Raw genomic sequence first — 22,500 nt, 5'->3', positions numbered from 1 at the left:
GCTTTCTCAAGCTGTGCATCAAAGCAGCTTGCTGCTGCTGTACATACAGTCATCCCTCTACTAACAGATGCAGCAAGTAATGCATCGCTGCCTCAGGTGCAGCGAGCTGCTGAAGAAGCATTAAAGACATTCAGCCAAGCTGTACGTACACCTGAACTGCAGCAGCTCGCGCTGCAGCAGATTGTTCCTACACTTGTTGACCCCACAACAGATAATATTAGAAGAACGCTTGAAGCTCTCTTAGCAATTGATTGTAGCGGGTTTAAAGAAGAAGCAGCACTGTCTCTCTGTATACCGCTGCTGCTGCGGGGCCTTGCAGAGCGCAGCAGCGACATACGCTGTAAAGCAGCAGATATTATTGCTTCATTAGGGGTTCTGTGCCAGCAGCAGCAGCAACAGCAGCAGCAGCAGCAGCAGGATTTGGTGATGCAGCCGCTGCTGCCGTATCTACCGCAGCTGCTGCCCTCGCTGCAACAAGCTCTCGGAGACCCTATTCCAGCTGTACGCTCAGCAGCAGCACGTGCATGCGGCGCATTAGCATGCGGTGTTAATGAAGCAGAGCTTGGAGATCTGCTGCAGCAGCTGCTGTCTACCCTGAGCAGCAGCGAGAGCAGCGTAGAAAGAAGCGGTGCAGCAAATGCTTTATCAGAGTTGCTGCTGGCTTGGGGGCCAGAGCGACTGCAGCAGCTGCTGCCGTTGCTGCTGCAGCATGCAACAGACACTCAAGCTCCAGCAGCAAGTCGTGAAGGTTTTCTAGGTTTGTTTGTCTTCTTACCTCGAGCATTTAAGAAAAGTTTTGATGAATTCGTCCCCAGAGTGCTGCCAGCAGTGCTGCAGGGTTTAGCAGCAGAAGAAGAAGGTGTAAGAGATGTAGCTTTGAGAGCAGCAGAAGTATGTGTGCAGCTGTTTGCTGCTACACATACAGCTCTGCTGCTAAGACCTTTAGAAGAAGGTTTATATGCTGCTGATTGGCGCATCCGGTGCAGCAGCACTCAACTCTTGGGCTTGCTGCTGCAGCGGCTGCTGCAGGGGGTTAATGAAGAAGATAATGTAGCAGCAGAAGACCTGCTGCAGACTGAAGTACTCTCTATAGAGAGAAGAAGCTATATTCTTGCGTCTCTGTTCATGATGCGCAGCGATGATAATGTAGCTGTTAGACAAACAGCAGCAGCAGCACTAAAAAAAATAGTGTCCAATACACCCAAGACGCTCAAAGAAATACTTCCTATATTAACGAGGAGGCTTATCTCAAATCTTGCTGCTCCTGCTGCGCTGCAGCAGCAGCAGCAAAAACAAAAAGCTGCAGCAAGATGTATCGGCTCTCTAACACAAAAGATTGGTGAACAAGTGCTGCCGCAGATATTACCACACCTAGAACAAGTACGTTGTCTCCTGCTGCTGTTGCTGCTGCTGCTGCTGCTGTTGCTGCTGCTGTTGCTGCTGCTGTTGATGCTGCTGCTGTTTTTGATGCTGCTCTCTACCCAGCTGTTGGTTTCTGCCGCTGCGTCTGTCTGTGAGGCAGCAGTGTCTCCCGCTGCGCTGCACCTTGTTCCCTCTGTGTTTTGCTGCTGCTGCTGCTGCTGCTGCTGCTGCTGCTGCTGCTGCAGGCTCTGGGGTCTGCAGATTCATCTGTGCGCCGGGGTGTCTGCTTGGGGCTGCTGGAAACGTTTAAGAATGGTTCACGTGCTGCACTTGCTGCTGAAGTAGATAGCTTGCTGCGGCTGCTGCGGAAGGCTCTGCAAGACAAAGACGCAAGTGTGCAGCAGGCTGCTGCTGCTGCTGCTGCTGTTTCTTTGGAGACCCTCGGGCAGGAAGCAAGCAGCAGATTGGTGCCGCCGCTGCTGCAGCAGCTGCTGCAACCGCCGCTGCTGAGTCGCGAAGATGCAGCAGCAGCAGCAGCAGCAGGAAGAGCAGCGCAGCTGCAGGGGTTGGAGCTTTTGCTGCGCGAGCAGCCGCATGCAGTGTTGCCGCTGCTGCTGCAGCAAGCAGCAATACCGCAGCAAGATGGTGCTTCTGCTTCTGTACTTGGTGCTGCTGCTGCTGCTGATCCGCAGCGTCTCTCCCGGCACCTCAATCGTATCTTTGAAGCGCTTATCGCAGGCCTGCTGCAACCCCGTACGTTGCTGCTGCTGCTGCTGCTTCTGCTGCTGCTGCTGTTGCTGTTGCTGTTGCCGTTTTTGCTGTTTGCCTTTTTTTTGTTTTGTTGCTGGTGATGCTGGTGCTGTTGGTCTCGTTCTGCTTGCTGCTGCTGCTGTTGCTGCTCATGCGGCTGCTGCTGTTACTGCGAATGCTCCTGCTGCTGCTGCTGCTGATCAGTTGTTTGTGTGTGCATTATATTTGCTTAATCTCAGGTGCTCTGGATGAGGACGGGTTTATAGCGGAGGAGTGCTTTCGCGCTGCAGCAAAGCTGCTGCAGCGGCTTGATACAGAGGGCCTCGAGGTGCTGCTGCTGCTGCTGCAGCAGCAAATGAAGGCAGCAGCACCCGTATGTGAGGTCTCCTCCACAGGGCGTCTGCAGCTGCTGCAGCACAGAAGCAGCAGCAGCCATAAACCCAGGGGCGCTGCAGGAAGCAACGGCTGCGCACCCGCACCAGCAGCAGCAGCAGCAGCAGCAGGAGCTGCTGCTGCTGAGCGTTCTCCTGACGATCCTATAACAGCAGATTTGTTCTTCGATGCTGAGGCGCTGCGCTGCAACAATGCATTTAAAGCTGCTTCAGAGACAGCAGCAGCAAACCCCAAGAGGAGGGAGATCTGCTGCTGCTTGCTGCTGGCGGTTTGCTGCTGCCGCGCGCAAGCGGAGCTTGAGAGCAATATGCAGCTGCTGCTGCAGCTGCTGCTCCCTGTTGCCTTGGCAGACCCCTCTGCTGCTGCTGCTGCTGCTGCATGCGCAGCACTCAACATACTCCTGCCCCCACTGTCTAGAGATGCGCTCGATGGCTTAATACCCTTGGTACGCTCATCTGCTGCTGCTGCTGCTGCTGCTGTTGCTGCTGCTGCTGCTAATGCTGAAGACGCTGCTGCTGTTGCTGCAAGTCTTGTTGGTGCTGCTTCAAGTACTGCTGCTGCTGCAATTGCTGCTTTATCTGCAGTTTTATCTGCTGCTTTATCTGCTGCTTTAGCTGCTGCTTTAGTTGGTGCTGCTGCTGTTTTGCTGCAGCTATATCAGGGTCTATTCCGATTGGTAGCTGATCCCTTAACAAAGCGGCCTGTGGGGGGCGAAGTGCTGCTGCTGCCTGGCCTGAGCAGCAGCAGCAGCAGCAGCAGCGAGTTGCTGCATTGCTGCATACGTGAAGGCGTGATACCGTGTTCAAGCTCCTCCTCTTCCTCAGCAGCAGCAGCAGCAGGACCTATCAGCAGCAGCTGCAGCAGCAGCTTAGCGAGTGCATTGCTAGCGGGCTGTTTGTCTCTTAATCCCAAGTGTAGAGAGGTAGCAGCAAGAAGTCTTGAGCTGCTGCTGCTGCATGCGCAGCAGCAGCAGCTAAAAACTCTCGCTATTAAAATCACCGGGCCCCTCATTCGCTGCACCGCTGACCAACTGCCAGTCAAAGTTAAGAGTGCGCTTCTAAGGGCTCTCAGGTATATAAATATATTATATTAATATAATAAATAAATAAATATATATATATATATTAATAGTATATTTGATGTATATTGTTATTAATATAACTGCCAGTCAAAGTTAAGAGTGCGCTTCTAAGGGCTCTCATGTATATAAATATATATATATATATATATGTTTACATATATATATATATATATTCATATGTAATAACTAATTATATATACATATATGCATATATATATATATAAGGAGACAGTAAAGATAATATAATAAATTAATATATGAAAAGGAGACAGCTTCTCTTTCACCACTTTCATTGTCTTTGTCTCTTGTTTTTTTTCTTTTGTCTCTGTCTTTGACTCTCTGTCTCTTTATTTGTCTCTCACTGTCTCATTATATATATATATGTATATATGTATATATGCATACTTATATATATATATATATATACATATAGATATATATATATATGTATATATATATATATACATATATATATATATATGTATATGATTCTGTTTATCTGTCTCTTTGTTTTTTTCTGTCTCCTTTTTTGTCTGTCTCTTTATTTCATTGTTTTGTCTCCTTTGACGTTGTAAGGAGGAGGCAAGACCAGCTGCCTCTCCCGCTGCTGCTGCTGCTGCTGTTGCTGCTGCTGCTGTTGGGTTGTGCTGGTGGCAATTGCCGAAGCTGATTGCTGCAAAGGATATTCTTTCTGCTGCTGCTGCTGCTGCTGTTGCTGTTGCAGGGCTTTGCTTCTGCGTGCTGGGGTGTACGTCAAGGCTTTGCTGCCGCAGCTGCAAGCAACGCTGCTGAAGTGTCTTGCTGCAGCAGCAGCAGCGGCAGCAGGAGCCACAGCTGCTGCTCTTTGCCGCTGCTGCTTGGGGCTTGTTGCTGCGCTGCACACAAGAAACCGTGTAGAGGCCCTTCTAGGAGAGCTTGCGCTGTCTATACACCCCACAGCAAACACTGCAGCAGCAGCAGCAGCAGCAGGAGTTAATACTATCTCCCCTCTCGTCGCTCTCCAGGTTCGATCCGCCTCTTGCTGTTGCTGCTGCTGCTCTTGCTGCTGTTGCTGTAGCTGCTGTTGCTGCTGCTGCTGTTGTTGCTACTATTAATGCTGCTGCTGCTGCTGCACCCCCCGGCTGACTCCAAGTTGGCGCTGCTGCTGCTGCTTCTGCTGCTGCTGGGGTGTATGTACAGGTGGTGCAGCAAGTGTTAGTAAATACGCGGGAGCCTATCGAAGACCCCGCGCTGCTGCGGGATGTTGCTGCTGCTTGCTGGGCAGCAGCAAGTGCAGCAAGAGATGAGCAGCAGCAAATCGTTGCATGCACTGCGCTGGGCTGTCTCCTCGCCCCAGCTGCACATACACCGCAAGCGCAGCAACTGCTGCAGGAGTTCATTGTGGAGGCAGCAGCAGATTTCCAAACCGAAACGCGCAAGGTAAGCTGCAGGAGCTGCTGCTGCTGCTGCTGCTGCACATGCTGCTGCGGCAAGTAATGTTGCTGCATCTGTTGCTGCTGCTGCATCTGTTGTTGCTGCTTCTGTATCTCTACCTGCTCCATGCCGCGTTGCTGCACCTGCTGCTGCTGTACCTTCGGTGCTACATGAGGAGCTGCTGCTACTGCCGCTGCTGCTGCTGCTGCTGCTGCTGCTGCTGCGTGCAGAGCGGGTGTTTGGTGTTGGCGAGTTTGCTGCGAGCTGGAAACGAGGAGCAGCTGCTGCAGTGCCCGTTGCTGCAGCAGCAGCAGCAACTGCAGGAGCTGCTGCTGCAGGTGCTAGAAGACCGATCTGCTGCTGTGCAAGCTGCTGCACTTCAGGTGTATAGGCAGCTGGTGCGACGTTCAGAGTAAGTGGTGTTTATTATTTTTCTGTTTTTTCGTCTTTTTAAATATAAAGACCCTATTAATGTTTATTTATATTATAATAAAAATAATTTTAAAAATAATATATATATATATATATATACATATATATAAATATATATATATATATATATGTATATAGAGCGCCCATGGGTTAGGGTTTAGGGTTTATGTTTTGCTGTTTGTTTGTTGTCTCTTTGTTTCTGCTGCTGCGTGCAGCAAACAGCAGCAGCTGCTGGATGTTTGCTGGGCCCTGCTGCCGCCTGTGGAGGCAGCAGCAACAGCAGCAGCAGCAGCAGCAGCACAAGCTGCAGGTGAATGGGGTCCTGTCAGTGATGCTCTTGTAGCAGCAAGACGGCTCTGTAGGGCATCGCCGCATCTGCTGCAGTCGCCGCCAGCAGCAGCAGCTGCTGCTGCTACTGCTGCTGCACAAATATGCGAGCTTGCCTTCTCTAATCTCTACTCAACCAACCCAGCTGTGAAGTTACAGGCAAGCTTGCTGCTGCTGTTGTTGCTGCTGCTGTGCGGGTACTGCTGCTGCAGAGTAGGTTGGTGTGTAGCTCATTCTGACGTTTCCCTGGTTTGCTGCTGCTGCTGCTGCTGCTGCTGCTGCAGGCTGAGCAGCTTCTGCTGCAGCTGCTGCGCTCGCGTGCTGGCAGCAGCGGGGTGACTGAGGAGGAGGCGAACGCGCTGCTGAATGATGTAGAAAACAGCAGCAGCAGCAGCAGCATTACAGGACGGCGGCTGCAGCAGCTAGGAGACTACCTGTTTAGGGTGCTGCTGCGCGTGCATGCGGACGCAGCAGCAGCAGAAGCAGCAGACAGCGGAGATGAAGCAGCATTCGCAGCACTTGCTGACGAGCCTGAACTAATTGATGATAATTGGGAGGTCTTCCTGTAAACAAATGCATGCATTTGCTGCAGCAGCAGAAGCAGTAGCACCACATGCAGAAGCAGCAGCAGAAGCAGCAGCAGAAGCAGCAGCAACCGTAGCACTTGCTGCTGCAGCATCTGCTGCTGCACCACAACAACAGCACTTGCTGTTGCAGCATATGCTGCTGCACCACAACAGCAGCACTTGCTGCAACGTCTGCTGCTGTACCACACAACAAGCAGCTGCTGCTGCTGTGCTGCAGCAGCAGTAGCTGCTGGTGCAACTGCAGCAGCACCTCTTTTATGTGCGACTTCGGGGTATGCGATTGCAGCCCTCTATTAATTGCCTTTGAGGCTGTTGTATCCTGCTGCTGCTGCTGCTTCACGTGCTGGTGTTGCTGCTGCTAATGTTGCTGCTGCTGTTGTTGCTGCTGCTGCTTCTGCTGCTACAGCTACGGCTGCTTCATGTTGCTGCTGCTGCTTCTGCTGCTACAGCTACGGCTGCTTCATGTTGCTGTGCGTATCTGTTTGCTTATGCTTGTTTGTTTTTTATATATTTATTAAATAAATAAATAAATAAATAAATAAAATTATTTAATTTGTTTCGTTTGTTTATTCCTTTTCTTTTAACACTTTGTTTGTCTTTCTCTTCTGCGAGCTGCCCCAAACCCTAAACCCTAAACCCTAAACCCTAAACCCTAAGGGTCTCAATCATCTTCGGGTAGTGCATTTGCATCATCTTCAAATAATTCAACATTCTCCCAAAATGCAGACCCTGTGCACAAACAAAAACAGCAGCAGCAGCAGCAGCAGCAGTAGCAGCAGCAGCAGAAACAGCAGCTGGACTGCAACGGTACTAGCGGATTCGCCCTCGTCAGCAGCAGCAGCAGCATTAGCAGCAGCAGCATTAGCAGTAGGAGCATTAGCAGCAGCAGCATGATCAGCAGCATCGTTATATTGTATGTAGATGCGTACCATCGGGTTCGTTATCTGCTGCAGCAGCAGCAGCGGCAGCAGCAGCAGCACTTTCAGTAAAGATCTGCTTCCCTGTGATAACATCGCTTTTGTTTGAAGAGGCCCAAATGCCCTTCGCCTGCATCTCCGCAGCAAATGCTGCAGCCCATCTGCAAAACTCTTCGCGAGTGCATCGCTCCTATACAAACAAACAAATATAATTATTATATATATATATATGTATATATTTGTTTGTTTATTTATTTTATATTTATTTATTTTTATGTTTATCTATTTATATTTATATATTTATATTTGCTTACACTGGCAGGGCAGAGAGTTCTCTCTCTAAATCTTATAATTATATTTATAATAATTATATTTATATATATTTATATTTATATTTATATATTTATATTTATATGTTTATATTTACATATTTATATTTATATATTTATACTTATATTTATATTTGCTTACGCTGGCAGGGCAGAGAGTTCTCTCTGCTGGGCCTCTGGCGGAGGCATCAATTTGCTGCTCCAGGCTGTCTTCATCTTCGTCTGCTGCTGCTGCTGCTGCTTCTGCTGCTGCTGCTGCTGCTGCTGGCTGCTGCTGCTGCTGCTGTCGGTTTAGCATTTGATCGTACATCGACTCTGTGGGTTTATTCTTTTCACGCAAAAATTCCTAAAGACAAACAAATAATATAAAATATAAATAAAAATATAAATATAAATATAAATATATATATATATATATATTTATTTATTTATTTATAACACCAAATGAAAATATTGAAAAGGCAGCAACAACAACATTTCGTCTGTTTGACAGGGTTTGTTTGCTCTTTAATATTATATTTATTTATTTATTTATTTATGTATTTATTTATTTAATCAAATAAATACTAAGTATACACAATTTAATTAATATTTTAATATTTTAACTTAAATTAACAAATAAACAATAAATATATTACAAATGTGTAAATATATTATTATATCTATTTAAACAAACAAACAAACAAATAAACAAATAAATAAATAAATAAATAAATAAACAGACAAACAAACAAACAAACAAACAAACAAATAAACAAACAAATAAGCAAATAAACAGACACACAAATAAATAACTAGAAAAATAATAAATAAATAAATAATAAATAATAAACAAACAAACAAATAAATAAATAAATAAATAAATAAATAATAAATAATAATATACTTCTTACTACGACTACTTGAGCAGCAGAAAATAGCATAGGGCTGCCGATATTATTTTTTAATTCTTTGTCAATTTTCTTCTTCACATCTTCGATGTCTGCTTCGCTTAAACCCTTCGCTGATAAACATATAAACAAATAAATAATAAATAAATAAATAAATAAATAAATAAATAAATAAATAAATAATAAATAAATAACAAATAATAAATAAATATAAGAGTGATAGACTTGTATGCAAATAAATAAATAAATAAATAAATAAATAAATAAATAAATAAATAAATAAATAAATATATCAATTCAAAATACAAATAAAGAAGTAAATAAATAAACACATCGGAAACAGCTAGCTAGCTAGCTGTGACTAAGAACAACTACCTGGCTCAGTACCTAGCTAGCTAGCTAGCTAGCTGTAGCTAGTTAGTTAACTAACAGAGGACTAACAAGCTATCTTAGTAGCTATCCAGCTAGCTGTGATGATGGCTAGCTAGCTAGCTAGGTTTGAGTGGTGTGTCTGTGTCTCTATTATATATATATAATATATATATATATATATATATATATTCATATATATACATATATTTATATTCATATATATATATATATATTTATATACATATACACGTATTTATATTCATATACATATATATATACTTATATTCATATACATATATATATAAATATTTATATTCATATATATATATATATGTCTTACATGCAGCAATATACCAGTCGGGGAGGTCGTGCGGATATTGTGGGGTGAATTCGAAGTGTATTGACAGCTGACAAATATTCTTCGGGTGATTTTCTTGCAACTCGCCGAAAGGTAAAAGCCGAAGAAGACAAGCAGAAGAAGATAGTTGAGTATACTCTCCAGGGTGAGGCAGCAGAGCAGCAAGAGCTATCATCTCGTCTTCTTGATCTTCTTTGTTTTGTTCGAGACCCATTTTCTTACATCAAACGCAACTTATATATATATATATATACTATACTGTACAATACACTCCGATGCTGCTTATATACCACTGCTTTTGCTGCTGTTGTTGCTGTTGCTGCTGCTGCTGCTGCTGTTTGCTGTGTCTCCTCTTGCTGCTGATGATGCTACTGATGCTGATGATGCTTCACTGGAGTCGTGCAAACTAAGTCAGAAGGATTATGTACACACTCGAGATGGATCGACTCCGGGATCGCCTTTGGGATCGTCCCCTGGATCGTCTCTGGGATCGTGTGTGGGGTCGCGTGTGGGGTCGTGTCTGGGATCGTATGTGGGATCGTCACTAAAAGCAACTTTAAGATCGGGATTAGGATCGGGGTTGGGATCGGGTGGGGATCGTGCTGGGGATCGTCTCCGTGCGTTTGTTTATAGCTGCTGATGGTTTATCTGCTGAGCTGCAGCAGAAGAAGAAAGACAGAAAAAGAAAAACAAACAAACAGACAGTAAAGTAGAGGACCCTGTACAGGCGGAGATTGTGGGGCCTCTGAGGTGTATAGGCAGACACCTCGTGGGTTTATTTAAAAGAAAAAAACAAAGAAAAGAAGAAAAAGAAGAAATAATTTAAACAACAACAGAGTCAAGTATCTGAGGGAAGCTGCAGCAGCAGCAGCAGCAGCAGCAGCAGCAGCAGCAACGACAACGGAGGACGGCTTCTCTTTCTGTCTTTGTTTGCATGCATGCAGAGAAAAAATAAATATAAAAAATAAAACTAAATAAACACACAACAATAAAAAACAAATAAATAGACAGCGAACAGTCTCCTGCTGCAAGGGCCCACTCTGCTGCTGCTGTTTCTTTCTTGCTGCTGCTGCTGCTGTTTCTTTCTTCTTGCTGCTGCTGCTGCAGCTTCAGGTGTATGTACACCTCAGCTTCCCTTCTCTTTAGGTGCATATACACCTCAACTTGCATTTCTTTTCAGCTGTACAGACAACTCACAATTTGCTCCTTTCTCGCTGCAGCTGCTGCTGCAACAGAGACACCTGCTGCACCAGCAACAACAGCAGCAAAACCTACAGCAGCAGCAGCAGCAGCAGCAACAACTGTGCTTGTTGCTGTGTTGAGGCAACAAGGAGACAACTGCATCACTGAATAGCTCAACTAGCAGCAGCAGCAGCTACACCACCAGCAGCAGCAAAAACAATAACAATAGCACGCACAGCGTTAGCGGGGGGTCAATAGCAGAAGCAGCAGCAGCAACAGCAGCAACAGCAACAACAATAGAAGCAGCAACAACAACAGCAGCAACAACAGCAGCAACAGCAGTTAGCTGGACTGGTTCTGCTGCAGCCAATGCTGTCTTCGTACGCCCAAGCAGGGCTTTCTGCTTACTTCTTTGCTGCTGCTGCAGCAGCAGCAGCAGCATCATGAGCAGAAGCGGAAGCAGCAGCTGCAGCACTTGCAGCAGCAGCAGCGGCAGCAGCAGCGGCAGCACCAGCTGCAGGAGCTGCAGTAGCAGCAGAACAGAAGCAACAACGGAGGCTTCAGCTGCTGCAGCAGAGTGTGCAGCTGTTGCTGCCGATGCTGCTGCTGCAGCAAAGACCGAGCCTCGTGGAGGTGGTGCTGGTTTGCTTTCTCTGAATGACAAGCTGCTGCTGCTGCTGCTGCAGTGGCTGCCGCTGCGGGAGCAGCAGCAGCTGCTGCTGCTCTCTCGCGGGGTGTACAGACAGCTCTGCACCATCCCTTTTATTACTTCATTTTGCTGCCCCCCAGGCAGCAGCCTGCAGCAGCTAGTGCAGCAGCACATTCACCATCCGCTGCTGCTGCAGCAGCATTTGCTGCTGCAGCAGAAACAGCAGCATCTGCAGCAACTCAAGTCCCACCTGCAGCAGCAGCAACAGCTGCTCCAGCTACAACACAACCAAAAGCACCAGCAGCAGCATCAGCAGCAGCAGCAGCAACAGCAGCAGGAGCAGCAGCAACGGCACAGCCCAGTGCAGAAGAGAGTTCTTGATAGAGAGCAGCAGCAGGAAGATAGCCCGTGCAGCAAGAGAAAAAGAGACGCAGCGGCTACTGCGGCTGCACCTGCTGCTGCTACTGTTGCACCTGCTGCTGCTGCTGCAGTAAGTGGGGACGGCAGGAACGGCAGCAGCAAAAAATGTGCAAGCCTTTTTGCTACAGCAGAAGCAGCAGCAGCAGCAGGCGGCGCTGCAATGTCTGGTGTTGCTGCTGCAGCCCCTGAAGCGCCTTCTGGGGACCAGCAGCAGCAGCAGAAGCAGCAGCAGCAAACACTTCCGCAGCAGCAAGCGCAGCAGCAGCTGGAACAGCAGCAGCAGCAGCAGCAGGAGCAGCAGCAGCAGGATGGAATTGAGGTGTATCTGCAGCGTTGTCCTCTGCTGCATCGCTTTATTAAATGCCGCTCTGTTGAGTTGGCTGTGGGTACCCATCTGCAGCCTTCACCGCTGCTGCTGCTGCTGCTGCTCTGCTGCAGCAACACGCTGCAGCGGCTGGTTGTGCGGGGCTACGATGAAGGCAGCTTCAGGTTCCGCAGGCGCATGCAGCTGCAGCAGCAACAGCTGCAGCAGCAGCAGAACAGGGAGAAGCAGCAGCAGCAGCAGCAGAAAGAGCAGCTACTGCAGCAGCAGCAGCAGGACAAGACAGGCGCTGCCGTCCCCGCAGCAACGCCTACCACTGACGTGGTGCGCAGCAGCGACAGTAACAGCAGCAACAGCAGCAACAGCAACGGCAGCCCCAGCAGCACAAACAGCAACGGCAGCTCCGGCAGCAGCACCAACTGCAGCGGCGGCTGCAGCATTAGCAGCAACAGCAACGGCAACACCAACAACAACAACAACAACAGCAGCAGCAGCAGCAGCAGCAACGCATCTGGAAGTGCGGTATGTTCTGCTGCTGCAGCATTACCTGAGTGTTGGCGATCTACGAAGCTGTGGGTGCCAGCAGCAGCAATGGAGGCTTTGCTGCTGCGCTGCAGCAGCAAACTTGAGCAGCTGCTGCTGGACTTGTCTCTTCGTCGAGGGTTTGGGCTGTCTCCTTTTGCTGAGCTGCACCTTCACTTTAATTTGCATGCGCTTAAAGAAGTTGAATTAGTTAATATAACCAGACATAACTTCAGGTACAACTGCTGCTGCTGCTGCTGCTGCTGCTGCTGCTGCTCTTGTTACTGCTATGGAGTTGGTTTATATCATCAGGCACAACTTCAGGCACTCTGCTGCTGCTGTTTTTGCTGCTGCTTCCGCTGGTTTAGCCTTGCTGCTTTAGCAGCAGCTGCTGCTGTTGCAGCTAGCCTCACATTTGCTGCTGCTGCAGTTTCTGCAGCCATTCTGCTGCAGGAGCTGCAGCGCCAGCGCCCCTGTAGCTAGCTAGCTAGGTAGCTTACAGCTGGCTAGCTAGCTAGCTAGCTAGCTGCTGCTGCTGCAGTTGTTTGTTTGTGCTGCTCAGCTGCGGGGTTTGTTCGTTGCCTTCGCTGCAAGTGCTGCGGCTCCACTGGGCGGACGTCTGCCCCAAACAGCACAAACTAGGGTATGCAGCAGCAGCAGCAGCAGCAGCAGCAGCAGTAGCAGCAGCAGCAGCAGCAGTAGCAGCAGCCTCCCCCCATGTTGTTAATGGACATTTTGCTGCAGCAGTGGGAGTTCTGCAGCAACTTCTGCATCCTGGAATTGTGATTGTGACGTTTTGCTGCTGCTGCTGTGCTGCTGCTGCTGCTGTGCTGCTGCTGCTGCAGGCTGCTGCTGCGGGGCTGCCCTTCTTTGCGGTGGCTGTGCGTGCATGCAGACTGCGACGATGATGAGGCGGTGGTGCAGGTTACTTCTTTGTTTGCTGCTGCGCTGCAGCAGCTGCTGCAGCAGAAGCAGCAGCAGCAGCAGCAGCAGCAGCAAGAACAGCAGACGAGAGGAGCAGCGCCGCCGCGCTGCTTGATGACGGACGCAGCAGCAGAAGCAGCAGCAAAAGCTGTTGCTGCTGCAGCAGAAGAAGAAGGCCTCATGCCTCTCCCGCTGCTGCAGCAGCTGCAGCTTCCGCTGCTGCCAGCAGCAGCAGTGCCGCTGCTACGTGCTGCAGCACCAAACCTGCGGGTGCTGCGCCTGGTGCATGCAGACAGTCACAGGTAACCCTAAACCCTAAACCCTTAACCCTAAACCCTAACCCTGCACCCTAACTCGAAACCCTAAACCCTGATCTTAAGCTCTAAACCCTTACCCTACCCTGTGAATGGCGTCCCTTAACCCAAACCCTAAACCCTCGCACTGAAACTCTAAACCCTAATCTTCACGCTAAAGCTTAGCCAGGACGGCGCAGTCTCGAACTCTCCAGCACGGAGCGCTGCTGCTGCTGCTGTTGTTGCTGCTGCTGCTGTTGTTGCTGCTGCTGCTGCTGCTGGTTAGCTGCAGTGGATTCGTACCGCATGCAGCAGCACCCAACCTGCAAGCCCCGCATGTTGCTGTTGCTGATGTTTTTTGCTGCTGCTGCTGCTCAGGACGAGAAGGGGTCTGCTGCCGCTGCAGCTTGCAGCGCAGCAGCTGCAGCAGCTGCAGCAAATTGTATTTCCGTCACCTGTAGAATTTGCTCCTGTGGGGATGCTGCCCAGAAGTCCTGCTGCAGCAGCAGCAGGAGCTGCTGCTGCTGCTTCAGATGACAATGCAGAGGGCGATGAGCCTCCGCTGCGTGGCGCAGCAGCAGACGCAGCAGCTGCAGCTGTAGCAGCTGCAGCAGCAGCAGCAGCAGCAACGGATACCGATGCATCTGCTGGTGTCCTGCTGCTTCAGGGCCCCATCTCCGACTTCTTCATTCGATGCAGATAAGGGAGAAGCTGCTGCAGCAGCAACAGCAGCAACAGCAGCAACAGCAGCAGCAGCAAGAGCAGCAACAGCAGCAACAGCAACAGCAGCAGTAGCAGCAGCTTCAGCAGCAGCAATTTCTTTAGCGCGATATGCTTCGCTGGATTGCAGCGGAGGCGCGAACTAGAGTTTTTCCTGTCAATTGTTTGAAGGTTTAGGGTTTAGGGTTTAGGGTTTAGGGTTTAATAAATGGGGCTGGGGTTTATTTTGAGGGTTTAGGGTTTAGGTCGCTGGCCTAGAGTTTAATGTGAAGCGGCGTTAGGGTTTAGTTCGAGGGTTTAGGGTTTATATTTACGGTTTGGGCTTTTGCCTAAGAGTATAGGGTTTAGGGTTTAGGGTTTAGGGTTCATCTGATTAATGTTCAAGGTTTACTTTAATAGTTAAGGGTTTATTGTTAGGGTTTAGGGTTTAGGTTGAGGGTTTGGGGCTTAGGTTGAGGGTTTAGGGTGCATGGTAAGGCTTTAGGGTTTAGGGTTTAGGGTTTCGTTTGAGAGTGTAGAGCGTATGGATAGGGTTTAGGGTTTAGGGTTTAGAATGAGGGTTTAGTTTGGCTGAGGGTTTAGGGGTGGATAGAGATGCAGCACGCCTAGGTGGCTGCTGCATTTGCTGCTGCTGCTGCTGCGTTTGTTGCTGCTGACGTTGTTGCTGCGGCAGTTGTTGCTGCTGCAGTTGCTGTTACTGCTGCATTTGCTGCGGCTATTGCAGTTGTTGCTGCTGCAGTTGCTGCTGCTGCAATTGTTGCTAATGCTGCACTTGCTGCTGCTGCACTTGCTGAGACCGCTACAGCTGCTGCTGCTGTAGTTGCTACTGCTGCTGCATTTGCTGCTACTGCTGCAATTGATGCTGCTGTAGTTGCTGCTGCTGCTGCATTTGCTGCTACTCTTGTAGTTGTTGCTGCTCCTGCAGCTGTTGCTGCTGCACTTGCTGCAGCTGTTGCTGCTGCTGCACTTGCTGCTGCTGCTGCAGCTGGTGGGGTATTGTTTATACGTTTGCTGTTTGGTTGCATTTTTTTGTCTTCTATCTTTGTTTGTTTGTCTTTGTATTTATTTATTTATTTATTTATTATTTGTTTATATCTGTTTGTTTATTTATTTGTTTATATATATATATACATATATATATATATATTTATACATATATATATATATTTATTTATTTATTTGTTAATGTCTTTGTTTATTTATTTAATTATTTTCGTCGCCTTTCTTTTTTTGAGTTTGTTTGGATGTGTCTGCTCTGTTTGTTTTGCTGTCTCTGGGGGAGGGAGGCCTTCTAAACCCTAAACCCTAAACCCTAAACCCTAAACCCGCAGTGTAGCATGGTACACGCAACACCACCTGCAGCAGCAGCAGCAGCAGCAGCAACAGCAACAACAGCAAAACCAGCAGCCGCAGCAACGCCAGCAGCAACAGCAGCTGCAGCACCACCACCACCGACACAAACAGCACCAGCAGCAGCAACACCAACAGCAGCAGCAGCAGCAGCAAGGACATTTGCTGCTAATATGCAGAGAATGAAGCAGCAAACCCTTTTAGGGTTTCTGCATGCAGCCCCAGGCGACCAACCCCACCGCAGCACCACCATGGGGAGCAGCAGCAAACAGCAGCAGCAAATTTATTTAATTAAATTAATTTAATATTCATAAATGAACTTATTTATGTTGCAGCATGAAGAAGACAAGCGGAAAACTGCGATAGTAAACCCTAAACCCTAAACCCGTCGTCAGGGCACCCGTCTAAACCCTAAACCCTAAACCCTAAACCCTAATCCCTGAAGTTGTTGAATATCTTTGCTTGTTTTTTTCTTTTTATATATTTTCTTCCTGCATGCAATATCTTGCATGCATTTGTGTTTTATTTTAAAATAAGATTACGCAGCAAGCTGCATATACAGCTCAATTAATCTGCTGCTCTGCCCTCAGTCTTGAGGTGTACACGCACCTCAAAGAGATGCTGTGGCGCTTAGGGAGATTTACCTACAGACGCGGCAGCAAAGAAAGAATTCAAGCAGCTGTCTTCTCTCCGCCCTTTCCCGTGCAGCAGCAGCAGCAGCAGCAGCAGCAGCAGCAGCTGTTGGCAATAGCTGTAGCACCAGCAGCACCAGCAGCAGCAGCAGCAGCAGCCTCACCGGAAGCAGCAGCAGCAGCAGCAGCAGTTCCGGCTGCTGCTGCTTTAGCTGCGGAATATGCGTCTGTGGTAAGTGAGCTGAGGGAGCTGATCAACCATGCAGCAGCAGCAGCAGCAGCAGCAGCAGCAGCAACAGCAGCACCTGCTGCTGTTGCTACTGCTGCTGCTGCTTTGGCGCGACTGCAGCAAGTGCAGCAGAAGTTATGTGAGCGTCTCGTCTTGCTGCAGCAGCAATTTAAAGGTCTTCAGGTGTCTGTACACTGCAACGGGCCCGGCGCCGAAGTCTTTGATGTGCAGGTCAGCATAAACCCTAAACCCTAAACCCTAAACCCCCTTTTCTTATTTCAGGCTAAGAACGGCTGCGAGTTTGCTGCGTTCCCTTCTGAGGGTTTGTGATATCGTAATTAAACCCTAGTACTACTCAAGGTGTAGCAGCTGGATTAGGGTTTAGGGTTTAGGGTCTAGGGTCTAGGGTTTAGGGTTTAGGGTTTAGGGTTGTCTGAGTTGCGGCACAGAACGACCCGAAGCTCCTCTGGCGGCAGGGGCTTCCAGATGTCTGCAGCAGCGCGGCCTTCAGCGCGCCTGATCAGCAGCAGCAGCTGCAGCAGCAGCAGCTGGCTGTGGGGCTGAGTTGTGGAGGACTGCTGCTGCTGGGGGGCCGCGATGGCTCCCTTGTTGCATGCAGGAGGAGACACGCGCACTTCAGCAGCAGCAGCAGCAGCAGCAAGGACGCGAATGTGCTAGACGATGCAGCCACCGCAGAGCAGCAGCAGCAGCAGCAGCAGCAGCAGCAGCAGCAGCAATTGCAGCTGGCAGAGCAGCAGCAAGCGGTTCAGAAAGGAGGGGGGGCGCTCTTGGACAGTCCCTTGCTGCAGCAGCAGCAGCAGCAGCAGCAGCAAGAGGTGCAGCTGCGGCTGTTGGCGTTCAAGGCAGAGACTGGCGAGATGCTGCAGCGCGCTCTGCTGCAGTTAGAATGGCTAACGGTGCAGCAGCAGCAGGAAAACGAGCAGCAGCAGCAGCAGCAGCAACAGCAGCAGCAGAGTTGGGAGCGAGCAGCAGTTGTGGCGCTGCAGTGGTTTCAGGTAGAGTTGCTGCAGCAGCAGAGCCCTCTGCTTGATGGAGTTGTATCTGCTGCTGCTGCTGCTACGCTGCAGCCAGAACCCTTATGTATTTCTGCTGCTGCTGCTGCTGCAGCAAGAGATATCGTAGGCAGAAGCAGCAACTGCAACAAAAACGGCAGCCGCAACAGCAGCAACAGCAACTGCAGCCCAGGCGGCGGTGCTGTCATGCTGCAGCCTCCTAACTTCAGCAGCAGCAGCAGCAGCAGCCGTGCAGTGCAGTTCCTGTTGTCTGCAGATGCTGCTGGCTGCTGCTGTTTCTCTTTAAAGGGGTTGCTGCCGCTTGTTTCGCTGCAGCTGCAGCAGCTGCTTCCTCCTGGAGACACCCCGCTGCTGCAGCCCCAAGTCTCTCGCCACTTCTGCTGCATGCAACAGCAGCAGCAGCAGCAGCAAGAGCAACACCAACAGCAGCAGCAGCAGCAGGAACACAAGTTGCTGCTGCATGCGCCAGCCTCCCCAGCAAAAAGGAAGAGAGCCGCGACTCCCTTAACGCCTCGGCTGCAGCGCGTAAATGGAAGCAGCAGCAACAGCAGCAGCAGCAGCAGCAACAGCAGCAGCAGCAGCAGCTTTGGCTGCAGCACCAAAAGCAGAGAAGGAGATGAAGGGGCTCTGAACGGCCGATCGACTCCGCTGCGTCGGAGCCTGCAGCAGCAGCGAGACATTCCACGCAGACCAGCAGCAGCAGCAGCAGCAGCAAAACCTGCAGCAGCATCAGCAGCAACAGCAGCAGCTGCTGCAGCAGCAGCAACAGCAGATGCTGCGCGCACACCCGATGCTTCGTGGCGCAGCGTCCTTCTCTCGCAGCTTCATTCTTCTCGCTCTGCTGCAGGAGCTGAAGAGGGGTCTCTACCTTGTTCAGACACTGCAGCAGCAGCAGCAGCAGCAGCAGGGAAGCAGCAAACCCCTTTTACGTCCGCCCCGTTGCGTCAGTTGCTGCAGCAGCAACTGCTGCAGGTTCGCGCTGTCTCTCTGTGCCCGTCTATGGAGTGTCTCGCCTTCCTGCTTACCCCATCCGACTCCGCCGCTGCTGCTGCTGCTGCTGCTGCTGCTGCAGATGGCCGTGTGGGGTGTTCAGAGAGCAGCAGCAAACAGGATTATGACGCTCAGCAAGACACCACCACCACCACAGCAGCAGCAGCAGCAACAGCAGCTGCTGCTGCAGCCGTGCCTGCAGTGACAAGCCGAGCTGCGGGCAAGCCTTTGAGGGAGCAGCAGCAGCAGCAGGAGCAGCAGCAACGGCAGCAACAGCAGCAGCTGCTGCAGCGCGGTGGTTTTTTGGTGCTTCTCTCCTTACCTCAGGTATTTCTTCAGCTGCACGTTGAGGTGTATGTACACCTCGCAGTGCAGCAGCAGCTGCTGCACAACAGCAGCAGCAGCAACATGCACAGCAGCAGCAGCAACAGCTGCAGCGACAGTAGCAACAGCACTCTGGGGGTTTGTTGTGCGTGTGCTGCAGCTGCCGGCGCTGCTGCAGAGCGCTCCTGCTGCGCTGCTGCTGCTGGAGGCAGCAGCAGACGACGCAGCATTTGCTGCGGCGGCGCTGCAGCAGGTCCAGGGCCTTTGTGCTGCTGCTGCTGCGCGTGCTGCTGCTGCTGCTGCTGCTGATAGGGAAGCTGCTCCCTCTTTTCAGCTGCTGCATCCAGACGGTACACTCGTAACTCAGCAGCAGCAGCAGCAAAAGGCTGCAGCATATCAGCAGGAGGGGCTGCAGGCAGCTGCGGCCACCCTTCTCCCATCGAAGACAGAGGCAGCAGCAGCAGCAGCAGCAGCTGCTGCTGCTGCAGCAACAGCGGAACCTGACGCTGCTGGTTTTCCTGCTGCTTCTGCGCCTGGATTTGCTGCTGCAGAAGCGGGGTGCTTCTCACCTGCTTCGTGCAGCGGGCAGATAGAAGTGCAGCGGCAGCAGCAGCAGCAACAACAACAACAGCAGCAGCAGCAACTGCCCGAGCAAACACCCTGTAGCTGCATAAGCGGAAGGTGAGGGCCTGCTGCTTCAGCAGCAACATGCCTTGCTGCTGCAGCGTCTGTCCTTGTGATGTGGCGCTGCTGCGGCTGTTGTTGCTGCTGTTGCTGCTGCTGTTGCTGCTGCTGCTGCCTGTGCAGAAGGCTTACGCTTTTGTTCAGTGGTTCTGCTGCTGCTGTACGCAGAGGCTACGCGCCGGAGTCTCTCACGCCCACCTCAGTAGGTCAAGGGTTTAGGGTTTAGGGTTTAGGGTTTAGGGGTTTAGGGGGATTGAGAAATAAAGTAGGGCGCTGTAGGGTTTGTCAGGGTTTACCCGAGGGTTTATATATGAGGGTTTATGAGAGGGTTTACACAAACATATACATTAAGGTTTATGTTAGGGTCTATATTAGGGTTTAGGGTTTTAGGGTTTAGGGTTTAGGGTTTAGGGTTTAGGGTTCTAGATGGTTTATGTGAGGGTTTACGTGAGGGTTTAAGAGAGGGTTTACTGCGATTCACAAGGATTGCTTAAAGTTTGTACGGGCATGTAAAACTATATTAGGGTTTACATAAGGGTTTATAAGGGTTTGCTAGGGTTTATTAGGGTTTATTAGGGTTTGTAAGGGTTTATTAGGGTTTATAAGGGTTTATTAGGGTTTATTAGGGTTTATTAGGGTTTTGTTATTTTGTTAGGGTTTATGAGGGCTTTTTAGAGCTGAGGGATTAGGGTTTAGGGTTTAGGGTTTAGGGTTTGCTGCGCGCTTCAGGCGGTTCAGCTGCTGCAGATGACGTTGGTGCTGCAGCGAAGCTTCCTCCCTGCCGTTTGTCGCGCGAGACTCTGGGCAGATGCAGCAGCAGCAGCAGCAGCTGCTGCTGCTGCCGCTGCTGCTGCTGCTACTCCCTGTTCTTCTGCTGCTGCCGCCGGTTCTGGTGCTGCAGCCTTCTCGACCTTGAGCACCGAAGAATCTCCTGCAGCAGCAGCAGCAAATGGAGCAGCAGCAACAGCAGATGGAGCAGCAGTAGCAGCAGATGCAGATACGGCAGCAGCAGCAGCAGCAGCAGCAGCAGCAGCAACGGCAGCAGCAGACGCACGTCAGCTGTCAGCGAAGCTTTTACGTTTGGGGGATTCTGCATGTAAGGCCTCTGTCATACTCGCGCAGCCTTTTTGCTGCTTGAAGCAGCGAAATTCACGCTGCTGCTGCTGCTGCTGTTGCTGCTGCTGCAGGTGGGCTTGCTGCTGACTTGGAGTTAGCAGCAGCGCAGATGGAGAGACAGCAGCAGGAGACAAACGCGAAGAATATTCACTCAAGTGTCTGCTGCTCCTCTTTGGCTCTCGCGCCCCTCTACCAGCAAAGCAATAAGGTCTGTTGCTGCTGCTGCTGCTGCTGCTGATTCTGCTGCTGCCGCTGATTCTGATTCTGCTGCTGCTGGTGCAAGTGTTGCTGCTGTGTGTGTTGGCGATTTAAGGGTCAGCAACCCGGCGGAGGCTATTCTTGCTGCTGCTGCTGCGACTGCTACGCCTGCTGCTGCTGCTACGCCTGCTGCTGCTGCTTCAACGCCTTCTGCTGCTGCTGCTGCTGCTGCAGTGACAAAGCCAGTGTGTGCGTGGAGGCTTCAGGCGGTACGCCAGATGCAGCATTTGTTGCTGGAGTTGAGGCAGCTGCAGCAAGAGATAAAGAGATTGAGGTATATGTCTTCTTCTATAGTGCAGCAGCAGCAGCAACAGTAACAACAGCAACAATAACAGCAACAGCAGCAGCTGCTGCTGAACGCGCAAACGGCAAGCACCATCAGTAGCCATATTAGCAGCAGCAGCACATGCAGCACCAGCAACAGCAGCATAAACAGCAGCAGCAGCAGCAGCAGCAGCAGAGTTGTGTGTTCTTGTCTTTGTTGTAGGGGCCTCATGTTGAAGGGTTTCTGCATAAGCGGAGGCGCTGTTGTTGCTGCGCTGCAGCTGCCAGAGTTTGCTGCTGCCTCTCCTGCCCACCTGCTGCCGGTGTCTGCTGCTGCTCTAGCAGACGTCGCAGCAGCAGCAGCAGCAGCAGCAGCAGAAAACAAGCAGCAGCAGATGCGAGACCGCAGCCCTTTTCCTTCCCAACAATCTGCTGCTGGAGGCTTCGCCGTCTGGTGGGCTTCAAACGCAGCAGCAGCAACAGCAGAAGCAGCAGCAACAGCAGCAGCGCCAGCAACAACAGCAGCAGCAGCAGCAGCAACAGCAGCAGCGCCAGGGGGGCCTTCCGCTTCTGTGCCGACGTGGCTGTCCCGCTGCTGTATTGACATTGCTGCTGCTGTTGCTGCGGCTAGGGCTGTACGCAGCAGCAGCAACCACAACAACAGCAGCAGCAGCAGCAGCAACAGCAGCAGCTCCGGCGGGGCACCCCGAGTCGACAGCTGGCAGTTATCGTTCAGCGCACAAGAGAGCAGCGGCAGCAACCACAGCAGCACCAGCAGCAGCAGCAGCACAGCAGCAAGCAGCAGCAGCAACAGCAGCAGCAACAGCAGCAGCAGCAGCAGCAGCAGCAGCAGCTTTCCTTCTGTTGATGGGTGGCAGCCAAGTGATTGTCTCTCGCAGCTGCAAGACATTTTTGCTGCAAGCGCCAGGGAAGTCTGCGCTGTAGCCGCATGCAGCAAAGACCCTGTGCTTCTGCTGCTGCAGCAACAGCAGCAGCAGCAGCAACAGCAGCAGCAGCAGCAGCAGCAGCAGGGAGTGCATGCAATCATCAGGAGATTGCAGGGCTTCTCAGGGTTGCGGGGCTGCACCCCCCGCGATCTGCGGCTGTCCATCGAACCCGTAACTGTTAGCAGCACCACTATTTATTTATTTATTTATTTTGTTTGTTTGTTTATTTATTTATTTTGTTTATTTATTTATTTCTTTTGTTTGTTTGTTTGTTCGGTTATTTGCTTGTTTATTTATTTTGTTTATTTGTTTGTGCATCCATTTGTTTATTATGTTTATTTCTTTATTTTGTTTTATTTATTTATTTATTTTATTTATTTATTTATTTATTTATTTATTTATTTATTTATTTATTTATTTATTTATTTA

General features: G+C 50.2%; 4 protein-coding genes across 4 annotated transcripts in view; 3 read left to right on the top strand and 1 right to left on the bottom strand.

Moving 5' to 3' along the window:
- EAH_00015410 (translational activator, putative) overlaps positions 1-6,327 on the top strand; it is a gene marked incomplete at both ends in the record, with an annotated part of 13,561 nt that extends 7,234 nt beyond the window's left edge. Inside the window, 9 exons of the mRNA XM_013394084.1 lie at positions 1-861; positions 1,608-2,115; positions 2,352-2,950; positions 3,158-3,576; positions 4,311-4,590; positions 4,766-5,005; positions 5,230-5,411; positions 5,647-5,755; positions 6,043-6,327. The exon at positions 1-861 is cut by the window's left edge and continues 1,458 nt beyond it. Of these exons, the coding sequence (XP_013249538.1) occupies positions 1-861; positions 1,608-2,115; positions 2,352-2,950; positions 3,158-3,576; positions 4,311-4,590; positions 4,766-5,005; positions 5,230-5,411; positions 5,647-5,755; positions 6,043-6,327 (3,483 nt within the window). The remainder of the gene's footprint in view (positions 862-1,607; positions 2,116-2,351; positions 2,951-3,157; positions 3,577-4,310; positions 4,591-4,765; positions 5,006-5,229; positions 5,412-5,646; positions 5,756-6,042) is intronic.
- A 679-nt stretch (positions 6,328-7,006) lies between these two features.
- Positions 7,007-7,889, bottom strand: EAH_00015400 (RWD domain-containing protein, putative; the record flags this gene model as incomplete). Its single annotated transcript, XM_013394083.1, has 3 exons — positions 7,007-7,074; positions 7,275-7,452; positions 7,734-7,889. The coding sequence occupies 3 exons, from the start codon at positions 7,887-7,889 to the stop codon at positions 7,007-7,009; spliced, it is 402 nt and encodes a 133-aa protein (XP_013249537.1).
- Positions 7,890-10,836: 2,947 nt separating this feature from the next.
- Positions 10,837-14,226, top strand: EAH_00015390 (hypothetical protein, conserved; the record flags this gene model as incomplete). The annotated part of the gene is made up of 4 exons (XM_013394082.1): positions 10,837-12,542; positions 12,869-12,949; positions 13,152-13,532; positions 13,902-14,226. The coding sequence occupies 4 exons, from the start codon at positions 10,837-10,839 to the stop codon at positions 14,224-14,226; spliced, it is 2,493 nt and encodes an 830-aa protein (XP_013249536.1).
- Positions 14,227-16,211: 1,985 nt separating this feature from the next.
- On the top strand, positions 16,212-22,242 carry EAH_00015380 (hypothetical protein, conserved; the record flags this gene model as incomplete). The annotated part of the gene is made up of 7 exons (XM_013394081.1): positions 16,212-16,685; positions 16,904-18,805; positions 18,963-19,483; positions 19,655-19,688; positions 20,216-20,547; positions 20,916-21,047; positions 21,348-22,242. Coding segments are annotated over 7 exons (4,290 nt in total), but the record flags the coding sequence as incomplete, so codon positions are not given.
- Positions 22,243-22,500: the final 258 nt, after the last annotated feature.

The sequence above is a fragment of the Eimeria acervulina genome, genomic scaffold (assembly GCF_000499425.1).
Source record: "Eimeria acervulina Houghton genomic scaffold, Eah_scaff93, whole genome shotgun sequence".
Taxonomy (NCBI): Eukaryota; Apicomplexa; class Conoidasida; order Eucoccidiorida; family Eimeriidae; genus Eimeria; species Eimeria acervulina.
Note: the sequence above shows the minus strand (reverse complement) of the source record. Positions and strands in the feature narration are given on the sequence as shown.